The sequence below is a fragment of the Rhinolophus ferrumequinum genome, chromosome 25, assembly GCF_004115265.2.
Source record: "Rhinolophus ferrumequinum isolate MPI-CBG mRhiFer1 chromosome 25, mRhiFer1_v1.p, whole genome shotgun sequence".
Taxonomy (NCBI): domain Eukaryota; kingdom Metazoa; phylum Chordata; class Mammalia; order Chiroptera; family Rhinolophidae; genus Rhinolophus; species Rhinolophus ferrumequinum.
Window position 1 is genome coordinate 17,955,271 of NC_046308.1, and position 22,837 is coordinate 17,978,107.

General features: G+C 37.0%; 1 protein-coding gene across 3 annotated transcripts in view; it reads right to left on the reverse strand.

The window, feature by feature from the left end:
- TTC28 (tetratricopeptide repeat domain 28) overlaps window positions 1-22,837 on the reverse strand; it is a 624,117-nt gene that overhangs the window by 303,174 nt on the left and 298,106 nt on the right. For all 3 annotated transcript variants that reach the window (XM_033097458.1, XM_033097460.1, XM_033097459.1), the window contains one exon: window positions 3,097-3,244. In XM_033097458.1, coding sequence (XP_032953349.1) covers window positions 3,097-3,244 — 148 coding nt within the window. The remainder of the gene's footprint in view (window positions 1-3,096; window positions 3,245-22,837) is intronic.

Below are 22,837 nucleotides of genomic sequence, written 5' to 3' on the forward strand. Positions count from 1 at the left end.
CAATTAGATTCCAATCTTTTGGGGAAAAGTCTATATTTTTTAACACAACATTTCAGGAAGAGGTCCTCTATGAAAAGTAACTGCCACCTAAAAGAGTTCATCAAGAGTCGACAATTAGGCAAATAAAACTTGACCCTGAGAGAAAAGCTTAGATATTCAACAGCCACCTTCCACGAGCACTTCATAAAATCAGCCTCCCTGGATCCTCTGGAGCTGGTAGAAACACCATGACAGGAGATGGCCCATAAATGTAATAGTCTTTAGATTACCGAATTAACAGGAAAGGAGAAAATATACACAAGAGAACTCATAAGAAGCAGCCCTGGCATCTTTAGAGGAACAAATAAAGGTAAACTCAATCTCACTTTGTAATTATATTATTAAATTTGTGGTTGGCAGTAGTACTATGCTACACCATCCAAATCTGCATAAACATTTACAAGATACAATGAACTGAAGTTGCTGAAAGACTATCTAAAACTGAGAAATGGAAAACAGTAAAAGGATAACTTGAAAAGTCATGAAAAAGAGTGTATAATTTTATATTTACACTTATTTTTATATTTTCATTAATGATTTAAGGGAAATACTATATATATATATATATATATATATATATATATATATATATATATATATATAAATGATGTAAATATAACCACAGGAGAAGCAGTTTACCTGATATCTGGTAAGTGAGCATGAGTGAAACCATAAAAATAAAGAAAAACAGACTTAATTCAGTTAGCAACATAGGCAGCAACAATATAAAAAAAAAATCAAGTAAGTTTCAGTGTGGATAAATATAACATATTTATTTGGGAACAAGGATATGTTAATATAGATTGGCTATACCTTTAAAAAATAATGAAACCTTGAAACTTCCAAAAAAGGCCAAACCACAGGACTGCTGTGCATATCATGGGAACTTTGTTTGCTTACAGAAGCAACTGGACTAGGGAGCTTTCTCTGTTGCATTTAAGAATTACAAAAGAAAAAAAACTGACACAACAGATCAGCCCTATATGTAAAGTGACTCAGACTGCACAGCTATGCAACAATGGCAGAAACTTAGAAAGCTGCAAGAAGCTAAAATAAAAGTAGGTTAAAAAAAAAGGGGGGGGGAACAGCAAATAATGATAGATTGTGTGAATTACAACTCTACGACAGAGAGGTCATTAAGACATGAGATGACGCCCAGAACACCACCGTGCAGAGCAATAGTCTCTCTATAAAATGTTGGTAAGAAAAACCCACCTGGAATAGATACAGTGGTAGAGGCAGAGCTAAAAATAAACGAGATAGATTAAATTGCCGTAGGGCAAGAGAAGAAGATATTGAATTGCTCCGGGCACCTGTAAGGTGCAGCGTTCTCCAGGGTCAGCCATAGGTCACTGGGTATAAGCTGGGAAAGAACACTGCACAGAAAACCCTAAGGGTGACAGCAGCACTGAGCTACTATTCGCTGTGCAGGGAAGAAGATTTCCTTATATTTATCTAAACAAATTGCTTCAAAGGCATAAGGGTAAGTATGATTCTGCTGATCTCAACATGTTCACTGCAAAATTCTAAGGCAGCAGCAGAAACACCTCAGAATATAGAAGTGATATCTTCATGAACGAAATAAAAAAATGTTCCATGCAAATTACTTGCGGAGGGGTGTAGGGAAAGAATGAGAAACTACTAGGAGAATGGAAAGGGTAGACAGATTGAGTTTTTGTTGTTGTCCATACCTCCCCCACCCCCAAGCCCCAGGCCCTGGAGCTCCAAAGCGCATCTGCTCTAAGTCAGAGTTTATTACAGCAGGTCCCCAGTGGGAGAAGCCATTAGGTTCCTACAGCAAAGACTCGGGTTTGGATGGGGATATAAAATTGCATGAAGAGAGGTTTCATTACCACTCTTTTTCTAAAATGTGAAATCTTCGACTTCCAGGAAAATATTTGTTAGAGCTATGAATTGCCCAGTGACCATGAGTGCCATTGAGTTCATCAAACTTTTACTTAGCATATATTTTGAGCCAAATACCATACTAGTCAGTATACTAAAAACAACCCAATGCTGCAAACATTTTCAAAACTAGAAAATGTTTAATGACACTGCCATCAGAATTTTTAGGTTCCTTCAAAAACGTACCTTTTCGGAGACAAAAATAAGAATTCTGCTTGACATCAGCTAATGAATATGGAACAATATTAGCTGTCCAGTATTTGCCATCAATCTACCTTAGTGTCTGTATCACTCTGCAAAGATGACAATTGGTGTATATTTTCAGCCCAATCTTCCCAAGAGCTCAAATCCATTGTTTTTCCAGAATACCATTGGGTATAAAAGAGAATAGTAGAAAAAAACAACTTAAACTAGTGTTTGCCTCTTTCTCTCTCTTTCAATTCAACATAATCTTGTAATACTGCTCTGAAAATGTTACGCACAGTCTACAGTTAGATCCATATTTCCTTTTATGAAATATCACAATGTCTAATGTCTTCTTTTATTTGATTATGTCTAGATGGAATATTGGTCCAACTAAGCAAACCAGAAGTATGTGGTTTAGAGATACAGAATCTTAGAACTACAAAAAATATGCGGATTCTTTAGATAACTCTAAAATCCAGAGAAGTCACATAATTAGCTAATGAAAACTTCAAAAATATAATCTAAATCAGGGGTGTCCAAACCTTTTTCAACGTTTTTTACCAAGGGCCATACGCGGTAAAATGCACAAACAGCCGGGCCACTCACTCGAGGTGAAGTACGTGTTGCCTCACCGGGTTTATTTAAGTAAACTAAATATATTTTTGGAATTTGCTGTGGGCCAATTAACAATGGATTGCGGGCCGCAGTTGGCCCGCGGGCCGCAGTTTTGACACCCCTGATCTAGATCCACAGACTTTTAGGCCAGTGGCCTTACCACCATCCTATTCTGGTTCATTGTCAGCTATTGACAGTGCTTTTTGATCATCTTTTGTCTAAAATATACATTCTTTGCAAATCTGACAAGCTGTCCACTCTCAATACCTGAGTCTAAAGTCTTCAAAGGCTTTAGTCTTCAATGTTCTTACTTTAAATTAGTGTCGCACCAAGAAGTTTTATCATATTTACCTCTCATGGGAGATTTCATGGCAGCTTCCACCATCCCCACCAGAAGCTGGAGACTCTTGGGGTCTTGAGCCAGTCCAGATGCAAAGGCTGCCAGGGCATCGGCATGACGTCCGAGGTACTGGAGGGCAACACCCTGTCGGAAGTATGCCTGGAAATAAAAAAATATATAATGCATATTTGGCTTATACGCTGTGCTCCAACAAGGCTGGTGATGATTCTTTCTTAGAACAACACATCAGCACAACAAAGATTGAGATTGTCTTGATTCAAAAACCTAGTAAATATTTTGCAAACAAATCTGATTTCTTCCAACATCATAAAATATAAACATAATTCTTTCAGGCAAATTATATTTTAAGCTTTCATTCTTTTCACTTCTAGAACACATACATTTTATCACATTATTTGGCATTTATTCACATATTGTTTTATTATTTTTTGATGATTTAAAAAATATTTCTTATCCCATCTTTAATAGCATAAGCTCCTCAAGGACAGGGGTTTGGAGATATCTTTATATCTCACCAAAGTAGCATAAGCTCCTCAAAGACAGGGGTTTGGAGATATCTTTATATCTCACCAAAGTGCAAGGTAAATGATAGATCCTCAAATTCCACTTATTTTATATTTTCCCCTTTTATATAATTAACAGGAAAAATCAATATGTGATTATTAAGATACTTTTAATAATGAGTAACATAACACAGCTATATTTAATGCAGTGTTTCAGACATAATATTTAAAAGCTGTTATCTAAAATATGTGTGCTTTGCTTATGAACAAAATAAGATTGTTATCATTGTTCTTTAACTGGATTAATGTAAAAAGTAGGATCATCAGCTGTGATTATAGGAGAACATACCTCCTTCCAGCAAATTGCAAAAAGGGATCAGAAAATTAATAAAATATTTACATTTGAGAATAGTCTTAAGGAAGTGCAGTTTGTTTTTAAACACACAGAGTAAAACGAAGTAAATGAAGAAATGGTTACTAGTATATAACCAGCAAAGGACCTTGTACCTGATTAAAAAACAATCCATAAACAGAGGGAATAATCAGATTATTATGAGCTATTCAGACTTGTACTTGTTTAAACTATCAGCAGCTGTTAAAACTCACACCCAATCAGAAAATAACCTCTAAATGCATTTTCATTACTAATTCCTAAGATCACTTCCTTTCAATGGTCTCAGCCACTGTTTCATTTTTTTTTATTATTATTAGTTTCAGGTATACAAAACAACATAGTGATTAGACATTTATACACCTTACAAAGTGATAACCCCACCAAGTCTACTACCCATCTGACACGGTACATAGCTATTACAATATATTAACTACATTCCCGATGCTGTACTTTACATTCCATGACTTTTAAATTATAGTTCCACATTCCATAATTTTTAAATTATAGTTGACATTCAATGTTATTTTATATTAGTATTAGTTTCAGGTGTGCCGCATAGTGGTTAGGCATTTATTTAATTTATAAAGTGATTCCCCCAATAAGTCTAGTACTCGTCTGACACTATGCATAGTTTTTACCATATTATTGACTGTACTCCCTATACTGTATTTCACATCCCCGTGACTCTCCTATAATTACTAATTTGTACTTAATCCCTTCACCTTTCTCACCCATCCCCCCAATGCTCCCTCCCATCTAGCAACCATCAGTTTGTTCTCTGTATCTATGAGTCTATTTCTGTTTTGTTCATTTATTCTGTTCTTTAGATTCCACATATAAGTGACATCAGATGGTATTTGTCTTTCTCAGTCTGACTTATTTAACTTAGCATACCACTCTCTAGGTCCATCCATATGGTTGTAAATGGTAAGATTTCATTCAGTAATACTCCATTGTATGTATGTACCACAATTTCTTTATCCAATCATCTATTGATGGCTCAGCCACTGCTTTAATCTTTAATGTGTTTTAATGATATTTTTCACTATTCTTTTCATCTCACATTTTATGTGATGTCTATAATCTAAGGGGCAACATATACCACATTCCAACTAAAAATAACAACAGTTTACATAATTCTAGAAATGCTATATTAAACCTAAACTAAAAGTACACACACACACACATACACACACACATACACATATATATTTATTCCAAATACCTGTAAACTGTAATTATCATTTATGGAGAGAGAAAAAAGATGTCTTTAGTTATTGATTTCAGGAATATATATGTTAAGAAACACAAATGTCTATTGTGGTAATAATTTTACAATATATGTAAGTCAAAAATATACTGCATACCTTTTACCTATGCAATGCTATATCTCAATAAAACTAAAAAACAAAAATCTTAAATTAGTCTCAATGAAGTTTGACAATTTCTTGCATATTTAAAGCAAAACTTATCATTCATTACTTCACTGAGAAAACAACTAATTTCCCTGTTTCCAAATGCAATCACTGAAAAATATGATTTATCTACTCCTTGGTAGGCAGGCAAAGTGGTGTTAAATGCCAGTTATGGTACCAAGTTCACACAGCAATTAAAGAAGAGTGTGCATGTTTTGTTTTCTGAGGACACTCGGAAATTAGATGAGACAAGATAATGACCATGCCATCCACAATCTTGGCTTGCTTTCTTCAGAAGATTTTGAAAAGAGGTATAGGAAGGAAGACTCAAAAATCTCCCTTACTCCTCTCTCATTCCCTTCCACAATACCCAACCCAACTTTGTATGATTTTTCTCAGTTAAAAGCTTACAGTTATATCCTTGTTGAGATAGCATAATAACTCACACTCTGACAAACCTGTTCCTAACTCACCGAGTGGGCTATCCCAACTTTCGTCCATGCAGTATTCATTATATGTACAAATAGCTGTGGAATAAAAATTAGTCATCTATACTTCTGTGAGAGATATGCCACGATGGATTCAAATGGATGATGATAAAACCTAGATTGTGGGTTATTGTGATAGAATAAAAAGATTTCAGCACAGTACCTAACAAAGTAAGCAGTCAATAAAATTAGCTATTTTGATTAAGAAAAAAGAATTATAACAAGAAAATGTGATTACAGACAAATAGTATATAAGAGGAGCCCAACAAATATTTTATTCAAGAGTCTAGTATAATATTATTCAATTCCCATCACTACTTCATTCACTCCTCTCCTTGCTCCATAAAAGACTGTTGGCAGACGTATGAAAAAATGCTCAACATCACTAATCATTAGAGAAATGCAAATAAAAACCACAGTGAGATACCACCTCACTCGTCAGAATGGCTATCATCAATAAATCAACAAACAACAAGTGCTGGAGAGGATGTGGAGAAAAGGGAACCCTCGTGCACTGCTGGTGGGATTGCAGATTGGTGCAGCCATTACAGAAATCAGTATGGAGGTATCTCAAGAAACTGGAAATGGAACTCTCTTATGACCCAGCAATTCCACTCTTAGGTATCTATCCAGAGAAATCCAAGACGCTAATTCAAAAAAATATATGCTTTTTTATTTTTGGGGTATTTTTATAATACCCCAATGTTTACTGCAGTGCTATTTACAATAGCCAAAACTTGGAAACAACCAAAATACCCATTGGTAAAAGACTGGATTAAGAAACTGTGGTACATTTATGCAATGGAGTATTACTCGGCTATAAAGAAGAATGAAATCTTACCATTTGCAACGATATGGGTGGACCTAGAGAACATTATCTAAGTGAAATAAGTCAGTCAGAGAAAGACAAATACCATCTGATCTCACTTATATGTGGAATCTAAAGATCTGAATAAATGAGCAAAGTAAACAGAAATAGTCTCAGAGACATAGAGGAAAAACTGATGGTTGCTAGAAGGGAGGGGGGTGGGGTTGAGGAAGAGAGGAAAGGGATTAGACAGCATCAGTTGGTAATTACAATATTGCCATGGGGATATGAAAGACAGTTTGGGGAATATAATCAATAATGTTGTAAAGATTTTGTAGGATGTCAGATAGGAACACGTCTTATTAGGGAGACCACTTTATGGACGGTGTAGATGCTTGACCACTGCACTGTACACCTGAAGCTGAAGTTGAATAATATTGTATGTTGACTATAATTTAATATATATAGTCACGGGTTATGGAGTACAGCATAGGGAATAGAGTCAATGGAATTGTAATAGATATATACGATGTCAGAGGGGCAACAGATTGGGGGACGGGAGTTATCACTTCGTGAGGGGTGAAATGTCTAACTATTGCACTGTTTTGCACTCCTGAAACTGGAAAAAAAAAAAAAAAAGACTATTGGCAACTGGGAAACTTACTGCCATAAGGCTCCCAGCCAAAATCTGAACCATCTGACTACAAGAACCTGGTAGAATCAGGTCTTAGGTGATGCAGCAGTCACCCACAAAGTCCCCTGCCAGCCTGTTCCAAAGCAAAGGTCAAGATGCGCTCAGATTCACAACTGTTTACCAAGCTCCCAGAAAACTGATGTGATCTGCTGGAGCCTCTGCTTCACCCTTCCTGTTCCTGCTACTCATTTTTCTCTTACTTAGTGTCACAGGCTTCACAGCAAGCTGCTTCACCTGGGAAAGGCACATATTTTGATCACTTAGGATTGAGCAGAGGCAGTATACTTGTACGTGCAACAGAAGGCAAGGCCTGTGAAGCAATACTGAACACGTGGTGCCCAGCCAACCTCAGAAATTACATTCCCCGGCCTCAGCCCCCCTCCCCCCACCACATACACCACATTCCGGTCACTGGTTAGTTGCAAACGGGGAAGGAAAGGTAACGCGAGTTGGCTACTGAGAGTGCCTATACGCTGAGAACAATGGTTTTAGCCTGAAGCTTTAGCCAAGAAGAGAAATTTAGAGGAAGCTAGTTAATACACTGGACTAAAGATGGGATGCCTAGATTTTCAAGTGTTGCCGAGTCATTCATTTTGTTGTTGTTGTTGATCACAAAGAACCCTCAAGGATTATTCCACACATGCTACTAAATAATCTCACAAATATAACTGGGTTACAAGAGTAAGTTTTCATTCCTTCCTCCCTTCCTTCAATTAACATTCCAGAAAAATCTATAGCACCAGGCACTGTGATGTCTACAACAAACAGAAAGAAACAAAGTCAGGACTCACTCTCAAGGTGCTTAGAGACTAAGGGGAATAGAAAAAGATATAACTGTCTTGACTGCTACCTGCAGTAATTTGTTACAAGGAGCAAGGTTTTCTAACATTTCAACAGTAATAAAAATGTAACTAATGACCAAAGTATTTATGCCGCTGTTGAAACTATTAGTGTCTGCTCTTTATTGGGTGGCCATTCTTCTCACCTCAGAGAGTTTGCCATAAACTAAATGTTTGTGTCCCTCCAAAATTAATATGTTGAAACCTAATTTTCAATATGAGGACATTTGGAGGTGGGGCTTTGGGGAGCTGATCAGGTCATGAGGGTAGAGCCTCAGGAATGGGATCAGTGCCCTTAGAAGAGAGTCCCCAGAGAGTGTCCTCTCTCCTACCATGTGAGGACACAGCAGGAAGACAGCTGGCTATTAACCAGGAAGTGGGCTTTCACCAGACACCAACTATGCTGTCACCTGGATCTTGGACTTCAGTCTCCAGAACTGTGAGAAACAACTGTTTGTTGTTTAAGCCACCCAGTCTATGGTATTCTGTTATAGCAATCCAGATGGCCTAAGACAGGATTAAAGTAAAAACACTCAATGACCAAACATGTGAAACACTAGGCTACTCACTCTTCAAGTACCCCTGGAAACAATGAAAGACCTTTACGTCTTTCCTTTCAACACACCATTCCTGGTTCACAACTCTAAAACACCACTAAACCCAAAATCTAACATTCTATGCTCCCGTGGCTCAAATGAGTGATGAGGTAAACTCCCATGCTCATAGGTATATTTATAACATATAAAATATTTTAAAAATACGTATAATATGTAATGATATACAAAAATAAGAGTGTTTACTTATACGTACAATACACAATCTGTTAGTTAAAGCATTCCCAAATATTCTGCCTTCGATTTAATCTGTACTTTCAAACATTATACTTTCATTTTCCTAACCTGTCTTTCACTGCTTGAACTTGAACTTCTTTTACATCTTCTGAGTAAGTATCACCACCTATAACATGGCAGTATGTCTGCGAGCCTATCCCCTGCTACCACATCGGCTTCATCTTTTTCAATATTTATAAATTACATATCTATTTTACTGTATTTTCCCTTATTATTTTATTTTAAAATGAGTAGAAATGGGGAAACTAGAAATGCGGATACTAGTTCTTCAAAAGCAGCAACATTAATTTATCATTTAATACAACTGGTTCCAAAATGAAAATGATTACAGGGCACCAAAAGTGGAAAACCTTTAACATCAATGGATGTACACAGGACAACTACGCTCAGTCGTGATGGAAAAGAATAAAACTAGAGAACATTCCGGGGGTGCCAAAAAAATGTTTACAAGTGGACACTTTGGTCAACATTGCTCAAGCAGCAGTTCGCTGTAACCAGAAGGGTCTGGACGCTGATGGGAACTACTTTGAGCACCTCTTGTAATTGCAGAAGTCAAACGTGACTTGTATTCATTTTTGTTATTGGTATATAGGAAATAATACAATTTTAATAGTTTTTTTCCTTTCTTAAAATGTATATGTATATATGTGTGTGTGTATGTATACACACACACACACACACACACATATATATATATACACACACATATATATATATATTTTTTGGCACCCTCTTTATAAAAAATGATTCTGAAAAAGAAAGGCAGGATTTGAGATTTTTTTTCCATTTTCTAAGAACTAACACTCCCCAGCACTGAATATGTCACTCTTTTAATATTTTACATATTTGACTTTCATGTACTTTTTCAGGAATGCAATGTATGGGAAAATAAAAGAATGCTTGTAGTACTTAAAACAGATACCCATCATAAGAGCAAAATGTAAATGTATGCATATTACCTCTATAAAGTTTATTATATATTACAAATTACACATTATGTCACATAAAAATGTGACATGTAAAAGTGAAGGCACAGTACCCATGCCTTCAGTATGTTTTTACTCTCTTTCATCAAATAGTCACCTACATGGATACATATATGCAAATTATTTTTGTTATGTATTTTGTTATATATGTTTCATTTAGAACAATGGAGAAATTAATTGAATTTTCTGCAATGATAGAATTGTTCTCTGTATTTGGCCTCTAGCTGGCCACATGTGGACAGTGCGAATGTGAAATTAAATTTTATATTTTATTTCATTTTAAATACTTTAAACTTAAATAGCCGCAAGTGGCTAGTAGTCACTGGATTGGACAGTGCAGTTCTCGAGTTTGGTCTTCCTCTAAAAACAAACCTCAAAACACAAATCTAAATTGGAAAGTAAAAGGGGTTATACTGAACAAGTGAAACAACTATTATAAAAGGTCTGAACTGAAGCTATGAGACTTACTCCAGGCAGATGTGGTAGAAGAGAAAGGACTCATGAGGCTGACATTGGAATCCTGCCCATTTTAGCTGTGCACCTTTGGACAGCCACCAAATGTCAACAAACTGCATGTTTCCTTCCGACTTACAAAGAGGGTAATACTGGTGACCTTAGCGGGTTGTAACAATAGCTGCTAACTGATATCATATATGAAATATAAAAAAGAGTACATACTTTTTACAAAATTGAACTGAAGTGAATTTCTCACTAGGCATTACTCTCAATTTGGCATTTACTATCTAATCAGGTGGCTCCTCTGCTTCACCAGCTTGCAGATAAGGAATCACTTTTGGTAAAGTTGGTGAGGGGCTGACAAAAATTAGGCTCCAAACAAAAATTAACGATCATCGGGCCCAGCCCGGTGGCTCAGGCGGTTAGAGCTCCATGCTCCTAACTTAAGGCTGCCGGTTGGATTCCCACATGGGCCAGTGGGCTCTCAACCACAAGGTTGCCAGTTCAATTCCTCGAGTCCCGCAAGGGATGGTGGGGTCCGCCCCCTGCAACTAAGATTGAACACGGCACCTTGAGCTGAGCTACCACTGAGCTCCTGGATGGCTCAGTTGGTTGGAGCGCGGGCTCTCAACCACAAGGTTGCCAGTTCAACTCCCGCAAGGGATGGTGGGCTGCGCCTCCTGCAACTAGCAACGGCAACTGGACCTGGAGCTGAGCTGCGCCCTCCACAACTAAGACTGAAAGGACAACAACTTGAAGCTGAATGGCACCCTCCACAACTAAGATTGAAAGGACAACAACTTGACTTGGAAAAAGTCCTGGAAGTACACACTGTTCCCCAATAAAGTCCTGTTCCCCTTCCCCAATAAAATCTTTAAAAAAAAAAAAAATTAACGATCATAATGATCGCCTTGAGTCAGTAAGGAAATAGTTAAAACTTACGTTTGGCATCTTCTGTTTCAAAAACCTAGATAGTAGGTAATACATTTGAGAGAGACTTTTAAATAAAAATTGCTTTCAAAAATGTTTACAATTTTGGCAGTAATGCTTGGGTAGGCTTCAATTATCTAGTAAACTCATGATTTGGGAAAAACATCGTCTGCAGATTAAATAAGGTCTTTTGGCCTAGGTGGAAAAGAAGAAAGACATGGCAGAAAATAGATGACCAAAAATATATCTGTGAAAACATGAAACAGTCCCTCCTCTCAGAGGCTTTATCCTGACACACTGATTATTAGAATCGCCAAGACTTCTGAGGCCCTGACACCTATTTTGGAATTAACTAGAGCCCAGTCTTAATAGATCAGTCCTGCTGCTATAAATGACCATAAGTTTTAGTGCATATATGCAGGTGTTTTATTTTCCCAAACCTTTTCTAGCTGTCATGTGTTAAACCGCTATCTATGCCAAAGGCTGGGCTAGATGCTTTCCATAGTTTATCAGTAACCCTCACGCTATCCTGCAATAAGTTATTATAGTTCTCATAAGATGTGGTTAGATTTTTAGTATAGCTGTCAAAAAAGAGGTGGTTATGAAACTTGCCCCAAATCATACAGCTACATAGTGAGACAAACCTGCTGCCAAACTCTTTCCACTATATTCCACATTACCTCTTTGATAAAAGAATTAATGGTATGCAATTAACCTCTAAATCAAGTTTTTTGTCTGGAAATTCTTGTACTTGCAAAATTCAACCTATGGAGGCAGAAATGAAGGAAAATCAGAAATGACACAGAAAATTTATGAACATGAATATTTAATCTCTTTTCCATTAGCAACCGTTGATTGTAGAACAATTTTTAATGAATTGGATGGAGGGAAAATTCATTTCATTAACCTTTCATATAAATGTATTATTATTGAACCAAACAGGCCACTGTACTTGTAACTCAGCTCGATGTTAATTAGATTACAGGCATGAGGCTTTAAATCAAAGAGAAACAAAAGGAGCCATCAGCAAGCTTCTTCGCCAATGCTTGTTTGTTTGCTGGCTAAAATGGATTTTTACCAACAACACAATTTGCTATGCTTCTTTTATTTTGTGACATTTTCAAGTGAATTTTCTCTTGCTTCTATTTGCTGACACTTTACATTAAAAATAAAAATAAAACCTGAGAATCAGCAAAGAACACATTCTTCATGTAGTAATGTGTTTTACCTGCTCAGCTGGGAGTAATCATTCCTATCTCTCCAGAAAACCACACTTCTATTTTTCACTAGTCTGTCTTATTGTATGCTGAAAGCACATGCCAGAGATTGGAGGCTATTTTAGAAAACACCATTATTTAGTTTGTAACCCAAAATCAGAGGCCAAAGTGGCCTCAACATAATGTTCTAACCAAATCTGCAGCTGTGAATTGCTTTTCTCCCCAACCTTGGCTTTTGGTACATTTAATGTCTATTTCTAAAGGAAATCTGCTCTCAGTCCTGATTGTTTCATATCGTATTAGCTATTTCTTTTCCCAAAATTAATTTTAAAGTAATTGTGTCAAAAGTGTTAAGGTAACATATTTTAAAAAGAAATTAGATATTTGATAAAAAGTTAAAGACAAGATGAAATGACAACCAGGAATTAAATAACTAAGTAGGTGTCGGTTCCTACCACTGGAGGGATTCCCAGTGTTACAGCATATGTCAGGTTACAAATTGTGTGTATAATAATCTGGAGTTTCTCTTCTAAGCTTTAAAAATAATCAATGAAAGAAGTCTGAGGTCCCCTAGAGCAGTGGTTCTCAACTTTCCATGTCTTACGCCTTCACTTTAGGGGTGTGGCATGGGAAGAGTATCAAGTGGTGCCAAGGAAAAAAACGGAATTTCCTAAACATTCTCCCCAAAACCATCTGGCTTCAGTATGAGTTCTGTGCTCCTGCCCTACCACCAATCCTCCCCAAGCCTGGAACAGAACACAGCATGTGTGCCTTCAAGCACACAGCCTGGTCCTGGGAAATGTGGTAAGTAAGACCAGAAGCAAAATGGAAAACCATAATGGTGGATTCAGAAAAACGCTGAAGCCAACAACATGGAAATTAAAAAAGGATCCTAAATCCTAACTATTGAAAGAAAACATTTGGCATCTCACCTACCATAATGTAGCTATACCCAAACCATGGCAGGTTAACGGGAATCCACTCCCTTCAGAATGCGGGCTACCAGAAATTATTGCCATAAGTACTATATATTGGGATATAGGAGTTCTACATAAACCTCCCTTGAGCAGATGAAATTCCACCATTAATGACTCACTCCTGGATCTTTCTGAGCTTTCTGATCTATCAACTCTTGCTTTTCTCATCTAATTATTATTCAAATGTGAGTTTGCAGCATTATACCGTGGAGAAGGGCAAAGCCATAGAATAACACAATACATGTCCTGAAATGTCAAATGTATTTGAAGTTTCTGGGAGAGAATATTTTTAATTAATAAACTTTATATTTAGAGCAGTTCTAGATTCACAGCAAAATTGAGTGAGAAGTATAGAAAATTCACAGGTAATCATTGTTTGACTCATGTACAACCTTCCCCACTATTAACACCCTACACCACAGCAGTATTTATTTAGAGTCAATGGAGAATTATTTTTATATCAAAAATTATAAAAGAAAACAAAAAGTTCACACAATTTCTAGAAAAATAAAACATTTAAAAAAAAATGCCCACCCCCACTTTGCCTATAGCCCCAGTCCTTCGAACAATCCCTCTCTTCTGAGTAGGTGTTGGGAAAGCAAAGTTTGAGAAGTTCTACCTAAACTACTGGCAACCTCTACCTTTGTCAACTGCTTCAATTGCTAGGTACCATGTTTCCCCGAAGATAAGACCTAGCCGGATAATCAGCTCTAATGCGTCTTTTGGAGCAAAAATTGATATAAGACCCGGTCTTATTTTACTGTAAGACTAGATATAATATATTATAATAAATATAATATAATATAATATAATATAATATAATATAATATAATATAATATAATATAATACTGGTCTTATATTAATTTTTGCTCCAAAAGACGCATTTGAGCTGACTGTCCGGCTAGGTCTTATTTTTGGGGAAACATGGTATCAGTAAGTCTCCAGAAAAGAATACATATTGGGGAGAGGGACATGAACAGGGTAACATGAACAAGTGGTGAGAGCAGGGACCAAAAAACACTTGCACAGATATTTTACGCGTTTTTCTAAATGATAAACTTCACAGCCTTCCTCTTTCCCCTTCCTATGTTACTGTTTCTACATTGGCATATGTGTGCTAGGGTGCTGCATGTCACACTGCACGTCACAATGAAAAATATAAGAAAAACAAAAATGTCTGCCTCTCAGTACTTACCAGCTCAAAAATATAACACTACACTTTAAGTCTTTTCAAAAGAGAAGGGGTTCCATTTCTAGGCAAGATGGAGTAAGTATCCAATCTTTCTTGCTAAATACAACTACACCCTGGAAAGATTCATGAAACAGCTCTCTGAATACTCTGAACATTAAATGATAGCAGATGCACTGAGGAAGAAGACCAGAATTCAAAGTAGTACCAAACCAGCCATGGGTTTCCTGTTTTATTTTGTTCATCCTTCCCATCTAGTATTGCCCAGTTTGGATTCAAAGGCAGCTCAAAATGAAAAAGTTCTCACTGGGTCCAGACAAAAGCACTCCAAGAAAAGTCCTCCTCTTCTGGTCAAAGAAGCAAGACAGAGGACTCCTACAGCTCAGAAAGAGTAGAGAAAATCCTGTTTTTAATCCTCTTTCCATTCTTTCCCACTCCACACCCTGGGCAAGCCAGCAGTGGCAGGGATGGCAATAGCAGTGGCTGCTGGGCAGGCATCGGAAATTCTGGGGAAGGGGACCCTTCTCTCTGATCACAGAAGCTATGGTCCCACAAGTGCAGGATAAATCCCAATGAATCTCTCTCTCTCTTTCTCTCTCTCCCCTCTCTCCACCCCCATTATTTGGTAATCATATAGACGTGATTATTACAGAAGATGTATGGCAGGGCAGGGAAACTAAATTTCTAGCTTTGACTAGAGGATAGGAAAGGAGGAGGGCAGCCACACAGCTGGAAAGTGTGGGTGGAATTAGATAGAGAAGGGAGCTTATGAGAGTGATCCCATAAAGAGGTACATGGGTGCCGGCCCGGTGGCTCAGGTGGTTGGAGGTCCATGCTCCTAATGCAGAAGGCTGCAGGTTTGATTCCCACATGGGCCAGTGGGCTCTCAATCACAAGGTTGCCAGTTCGACTCCCGCAAGGGATGGTGGACTGCGCCCCCTGCAACTAGCAATGCAACTGGACCTGGAGCTGAGCTGTGCCCTCCACAACTAAGACTGAAAGGACAACAACTTGAAGCTGAACAGCACCGTCCACAACTAAGATTGAAAGGACAACTTGACTTGGAAAAAGTCCTGGAAGTACACACTGTTCCCCAATAATGTCCTGTTCCCCTTCCCCAATAATAAAAATCTTTAAAAAATAGTAATAATAATTTAAAAAAAGAGGTATATGGATCTGACCCTAAACAGAATATCAAAGGTTCTGAGAACTAAACTATAGGATAGACTACCTCCTAATTCTCAGACTAACCATTGAATGATGCACACACAAAGTCTTAGTAGAACTACAAAGGCTCTGAAAACTTCACTGACATTAGAACCAAAGTCCACAAAATGTAAGTTGGGACTTATAGCTTGAAGCTAAACAGGTAAACTCTTTATTAAAACAAACAAAACAACAAAAAGCCACATTCTCCTATACATAAGATACAAAAAATAATACCAAAACATCAAGGATATAAACAAAATTATATGGCTGATGAAGAACCAGAAAAATCTCAACTCACAAGGAAATAAGGCAACCAACAGATGCCAATTCTGAGATGACACAGAAGTTGAAATTATCAGACAAAGATTTTAAAGTAGGTATTATATCCACATTACAAGAAGGGCAAACACTCTTGCAAAATATGGAAAGACAGACACTCTCAGAAAAGGAATAAAAGATATAAAGAAAAGCTAAATGAAAAATGTAAACATAAAAATACAATAGCTGAAGTGAAATATTCAGGACTGGGCTCAGTAGTAGAATTGAGACGATGGAGAAATCAATCAGTGAATTTAAAGATAGATGAAAAGAAATTACCCAATCTGAACAATAGCGAGAAAACTAATTCAAAAACAAAAATGAACAGAGCTTCATGGATATGTTGGGTAATAACAAAAGGTTTAATATTCTTGTCATTGGAGTCCCAGTAGGAGACAATAAAGAGTATGGAGCAGAAAAGAAAAACCAAAAAACTTGAACAAATAATGACTGAAAATTTTCCACATTTTGTGAAAAGACATAAGCAGACATAAATCTACAGATTCAAAGTCAGCAAGCCCCAAACAGCATTAACCCAAAGAAATGCATGAAAAGAAACATCAAGATCAAAGTACTGAAAACAAAAGACAAAAACATCTTGGAAACAGTCAGTAAAAAATGACATATTACAAGTAGGGAAACAATTCAAGTTATTGTAGATTTCTCATCACAACCCATGGAGGCTAAAAAGCAATGGAAAGACATCTGCAAAGTACTGAAAGAAAACTGTTAACCCAGAATTACGCCACCCTTCAGGAAAATATCCTCAGGAATGATGCTGAAATAAAGACACTGTCAGATGAAGAAAAACTAAAAGAAAATATGTCACCAATAAACCTATAGTAAAAAAAATGCTAAAGGAACTTCTTAGGAGACGAGAGAGAAATAATACTATAGGAAGAGCTGGTAGTGCAATAAGTCTAAATAAATAGAGATAGATGGCAAACAAATCAGAAAATAAGAAATAAAACTGCTTCTATAAGCAGCCAATATGATTCTCTACATAGAAATCCTACAGAAAATACAAAAAAACTTAGAACTAATCAATGAATTTAGCATTGTCAATGAATACTTGGTTAACATGCAAAAATCATATTTCATAACAGTAAAGAACTAGAAACTGAACTTTAAAAAACAATTATCATTAAAAATAGCTCCAAAAAGTAAAACATTTAGGTGTAAATCCAACAAAATATGTGTAAGATGAGCATGCTGAAGACTACAAAATACTCATAAAAGAAATCAATGAAGACCAACATGTATGGAAAATCATACCAAGTTCATGACTTAAAAGGCTACATATAGTTACAATGTCAACCCTTTCCAAACTGAACCAACACAAATAGATTTAGTACAATTCCAATCAAAATTAAATAAGATTTTTTTGTACATATAGAGCTGAATGTAAAAATTTATACAGAAAGGCAAAGGAACTAAAATGCCCAGAACAATTTAAAAAAATAAAAGGTTGTAGGCTTCATAGAACCCAGTTTTAACATTCCCAGGTTGGTTCTGTTCAAAATGGCAGAACAGGTAAACGCTGTGCTCACCTCCTCTCATGACAACCTCAATATTTCAATAAATTATAGAATAACCATCATTGAGAACCACCTGAAGTCTAGCTGAACAGAAGTCCTACAACAAAGGATATACAGAAGAAGTCATATAAAGACTGGTAGGAAGGATGGAAACGCAAAACAGGCTGGTCCGACACCCACATGTGGTGGTTAAAAATAGGAGGGACATCTTGTGGATGGAGGTACCCCCTAAGAAGCAAGGGGTCCCAGTCCCACACTAGGATCCCCAGCCCAGGTTCCAGTGCTGGGGAGAGAAGTCCCCACAGCTTCTGGCTGTGAAAACCAGCAGAGATTGTGGCTGAGTAACATGGAGGGCTGCTGGAGTCCCAGCGTACCTCTTAAAGGATCTGTGCACAAACTTCCTCATTGACGGACTTGCTTGCAATGAGCTCTAGCGCTGGGGCAGCAGCTTGAACTCTGGAACACAGTCACACGTTTACATCACCAAAACAAATGTTGGACCAAAAAAAAGGCCACTTAAAAATGGGAGGAAAGATTTGTGACATTTTAACATGGCCTTACTCCATCCTCCTTCCTGGCTTGGTGACTGTCATGAATCCGGCAACCCACATTCCCAGTGTAGGAACCAGTCTCTGGCTCTGGAGAGAACACAGCAGAACTTATTCTCAAATAATATTTATCTGTTCTGTCTGAGGACTGCCTGAAGGACTAACGCAAGGTACATGCCTTTGTTTCACCTAACTTGGAACTCTCTCAGAGAAGAAAAATAGCAGGCATTCCTCAAAACATTTTAATGCAAATGTACAACCCCCAGTCACCCCGAGCCAAAGATTACTGTTGAGGTATATAATAGAGCACTAAAAATCTGGAAGGAAAAGCGTCTCTTTGAAGCATTAAGGCATTCGAAAGTACCCAAATATACTGGGAAATTCAGAAAGCCAAGCCCTGCCCAGGGCAGGATACATACTCAGAAGACCTGAGATGATCTTACATGCTCACCTCTGATTAATCTCTAGGCTCAGTGCAAGCACGAAGTGAAGGCTAAGGCAGAGTAGTAAGTGGCCCAGCTAAGCACAGAAGGAGTCCCCAGCACACAGCCAATCTGCAAAGTTTTAGAGAGGGTTTTTTTTCCTTTGATTCTTCCTTTTTTTTTCTTATCCTTTCCTCATACCCTTTTCTTTTATTATAATATCCATCACATACAAAGAACTATAAAAACTTAAGAGTTAGAAAACAAAAAAAAAACAATAAAAAATGGGCAACAGATTTGAACAGACACTTCAACAGAGAAGATATTCAGATGGCAAATAAGCACATGAAAAGATGTTCAACATCATTAGCCACTAAGTAAAAGTAAACCACTATACACCTATTTGAATAGCAAACAAACAAACAAAAACAACGATAATACCAAGTGATGGTGAGGATACAAAGCAACAGAAACTCATACATTGCTGGTGGAATACAAATGTCTAGAAAATAGTTTTTCAGTTTCTTATAAAGGAAAATATAGATTTACTATATGATCCAGCAATCCCACTTCTAGGTATTTATCCTGGAAAATTAACATATATTCACATAAAACCTGTATACAAATGTTTGCTGCGGCTCTATTCATAATTTCCCCAAACTGGGAATAATCCAAATTCCTTCAACAGGTGAATGGATAACTTTTTATTTTCCAACTCTGATTTTTATTACTAGCATTTGCCAATTTCTCCCAATTTGCCCATTTGCCAATTTCTTCAAACTGGGTAAAACTACAACCCAAATAAAGTCAAGGGACAAATCTTTAAAGACTGATTCAGGGTTGTGAGCCCTGTGGATGATTTTTAAAAATTTTTAAATGCTCGTAACAAGTAAAATGCTGTTTTGGGTATCTCAAACACATGCACACAACACATACTACAAGCCCTATTGTGAAACAAAAGAATACATAAAAATGAAACGGGCTTTGTATAAAACAAACAATAAAATTACTGTGGAAGAAGAGTTATTTATATAAACATTATATTTATATAAATGTATATTATTTAAAGTAAAGCCAAAAATATTAAGTTATGAGATTAGACATAAATAATGTATAACAATGTGTACAGTTGATCTTATTATTTGCGGATCCTATATGTGTGAATTCACCCACTTACTAAAATTCATTTGTAACTTCAAAATCAATATTTGTACTTTCATGTTCATTCAAGGACATGTGCAGAGCAGCAAAAAATTTAAGTCACCCAATCCACATGTTCCTGGCTGAGGTAAAACAAGTTGACACTTTGCCTTATTTCAGCTCTCATATGTAAACAAGTATCCTTTTCATTGGTGACGTGCCTTACAGAGAAAATACATGTAATAGATAAGCTTTTTTCAGGCATGATTTATAGTGCTGTTGGCCATGAGTTTCAATGTTAATGTATCAACAATATAGTATATTAACGAAGGTGTATTTAAACAGAAACACACATAAAATAAGGTCATCAGCTGATGAAAATATGATCAGAGACTTGCAGGAACCTAACCCTGTATTTCTCCCAGGACCAATGGTTCAGTTTTTGCTAACTCAGTATTCACTCAACTTAATAGAACATAACTACTGTTAATAACAGGAACCGATTATGTTTTAATTAAAGGAAAAGGAACCCATTTTCCCCTTGGTTCTGACACCCAGTGAAGTGGCGATATGCAGATGCTACTGTTCATTGCCCTCGCCTGGAGCTCTAAGGCAGGAAGCAGAGGAAGAATGGATACCTACATCTATAAGTAGAGGTGTAACAATAACCGTAATAGCTACTATTCATGAAGTGCCTCTGCATTTACCAGTACTATTGCAGGTGCTCCACGTTCATTCACTCATTCTTTTTTACAAGAATACCTGCATGTTTAGCTCTGTGCTGCCAGGCCCTGTGGCAGTGAACTGCAAAGGAGATAAGACAGACTTTGTCCTTGCCCTCCTGAAGCTCCTATCTAGTGTAAGAGATAGGCAGTAAACAAATACACAGTAAAAGGATAAAATAAATTGTGAAAATGCAAAAAAGAAACAAAACATGTAGGGTAATAAAGAATAACTTAACTGGTGGAGGAGAGAGACTTTATTTAAAAACATGCTCAGAAAAGGTACCATTTAAGCTGTGAGTTAAGGATGCTAAGAAGATGAACGAGGAAAGAGCACTCTGAGAGGGAGTGCAAAGGCCTGAGACTAGAAAGAGCGAGGTATGTTCATGAAATGCAAAGAAGGCCATTGGGAAACAGTGGCATGAGAGGACTCGAGACAACTTTGGAAAGTAGGCATTATTATCCCCTTTTTAAAAATGAGGAGGCTGAGTTCAGAGAAGTAAACAAACTGGGTCAACTTACACAGCTACTGGGGAAAAATTCAGGCAGGGTGGACTGATGCCAAAATCCATCGTCTTTTCACCACAGCATGCTGCCTCCCCACTTTCTCACAGGTGTCCTCTGACTCACTCCCAAAGAATCTTCCTTTCTCAATTAAGTAGATTAGATTAGATGAATACATACATGCATACATAGATTTTGTTTTATTTTTTTAGAAAAATAAATCACAGAAACGCACTCTATAGGACTTAATGACAAGTGCGGTTAACACATATGCTGTTGCGCTGCAAGTGTACATCCGGGAATCTTATGCATTTCAAAATAGTCACATCACACTGCTGACACACATTCAGTAATTACATTATCACCCTCATTGCATCTCTCTGACCCCTTGATGCCAGGGCTTTCTCTCAGTCATGAGCTAATCTAGCTTTCCCCTGTGAGACATGGCGGCGGGGGGCGGGGGGGAAGGCTTTTATTTTAGAGATGGAAAAACTAAGGTAAAGAGAGGTTAAAGTTCATAATGTCTTCCTCTCAGCTCATTACAGTTGTCCTAGACAGACAGTTCTGTTTTGTACATACTATTTACAAAGACTTTAATCCTGAAAGGGTCTCTGCCAGGGATTCAGGTTTCCCATTTTCCTTCTTTGTTTTTGTTTTCTTAAGTAGTTATTTATGTGACTGTCCTCCTAACTAAATGGACCAATCTGGGCATAAACCATTTTCTCATTTTCTCTGCTTATAGGAAGGAATGGTTTATTTCAGCACTGCAGATAACATCTTAAGGTCTCAGGAGGATGACAAATTGAAACAGTCTCTTTCTTGCCTAACATTTCTTACCCAAGAGTCAAGTGATGATGTTAAGGAACCAATCTCTCTTCTCCTGACAATTTGCACTCATTTTCTTAATAGTCCTGCTAAGATTCAACGAATTTTAGTTTGCTTAGAGCCTACTTAGTGCCTGCCAACAGGCGCAGGAAGCTTTCATTCATCAGCGAAATAGTCCTACTGGTGATGCATCCCTATGAAATTATGGCAGCAATTCCCAAAAAGAAACAGCAGAGATAGGGCAGATGAATTTCCTTTCAAAAAAGCCATCAGAATAGCACAGCAGTTCCTACATATATAGAAACTTAATAACTTTTTTTGATTGAGAAATGGTCAGAAAGTTTATTCAGGTATAATATCAACGTGTTAAAAATCACCTATTCACTGGGGTTATCTATATTTTACAAAATCATTTGAAAACAAGCACAACCACCAAACACAACTGCTTAACTCTATCAATAAATCTAGGTCTTGGTAATGACACACAAAAAGTTAACATTCACAGATAATTGGTGCCTCAGTTGGCTAAACAGATCCAGATTCATGCTCTCCTTTGACCTGTTAGATCTCTTGCACCACATAATTCTAGTGTGCTATTTGACAAGTACTTTTTGTGCAGGAAGGATGTGATTCCACACCCCTTTCAAAGATCACAAATTGCTAACATGGTTCCCTCTATCATTTAAAGCTCTCTTTCTATAAAAGTTTAATTTATTTTTTTTTTAGTTTTACTTTTAATTGAAATATTTTCTAGTAT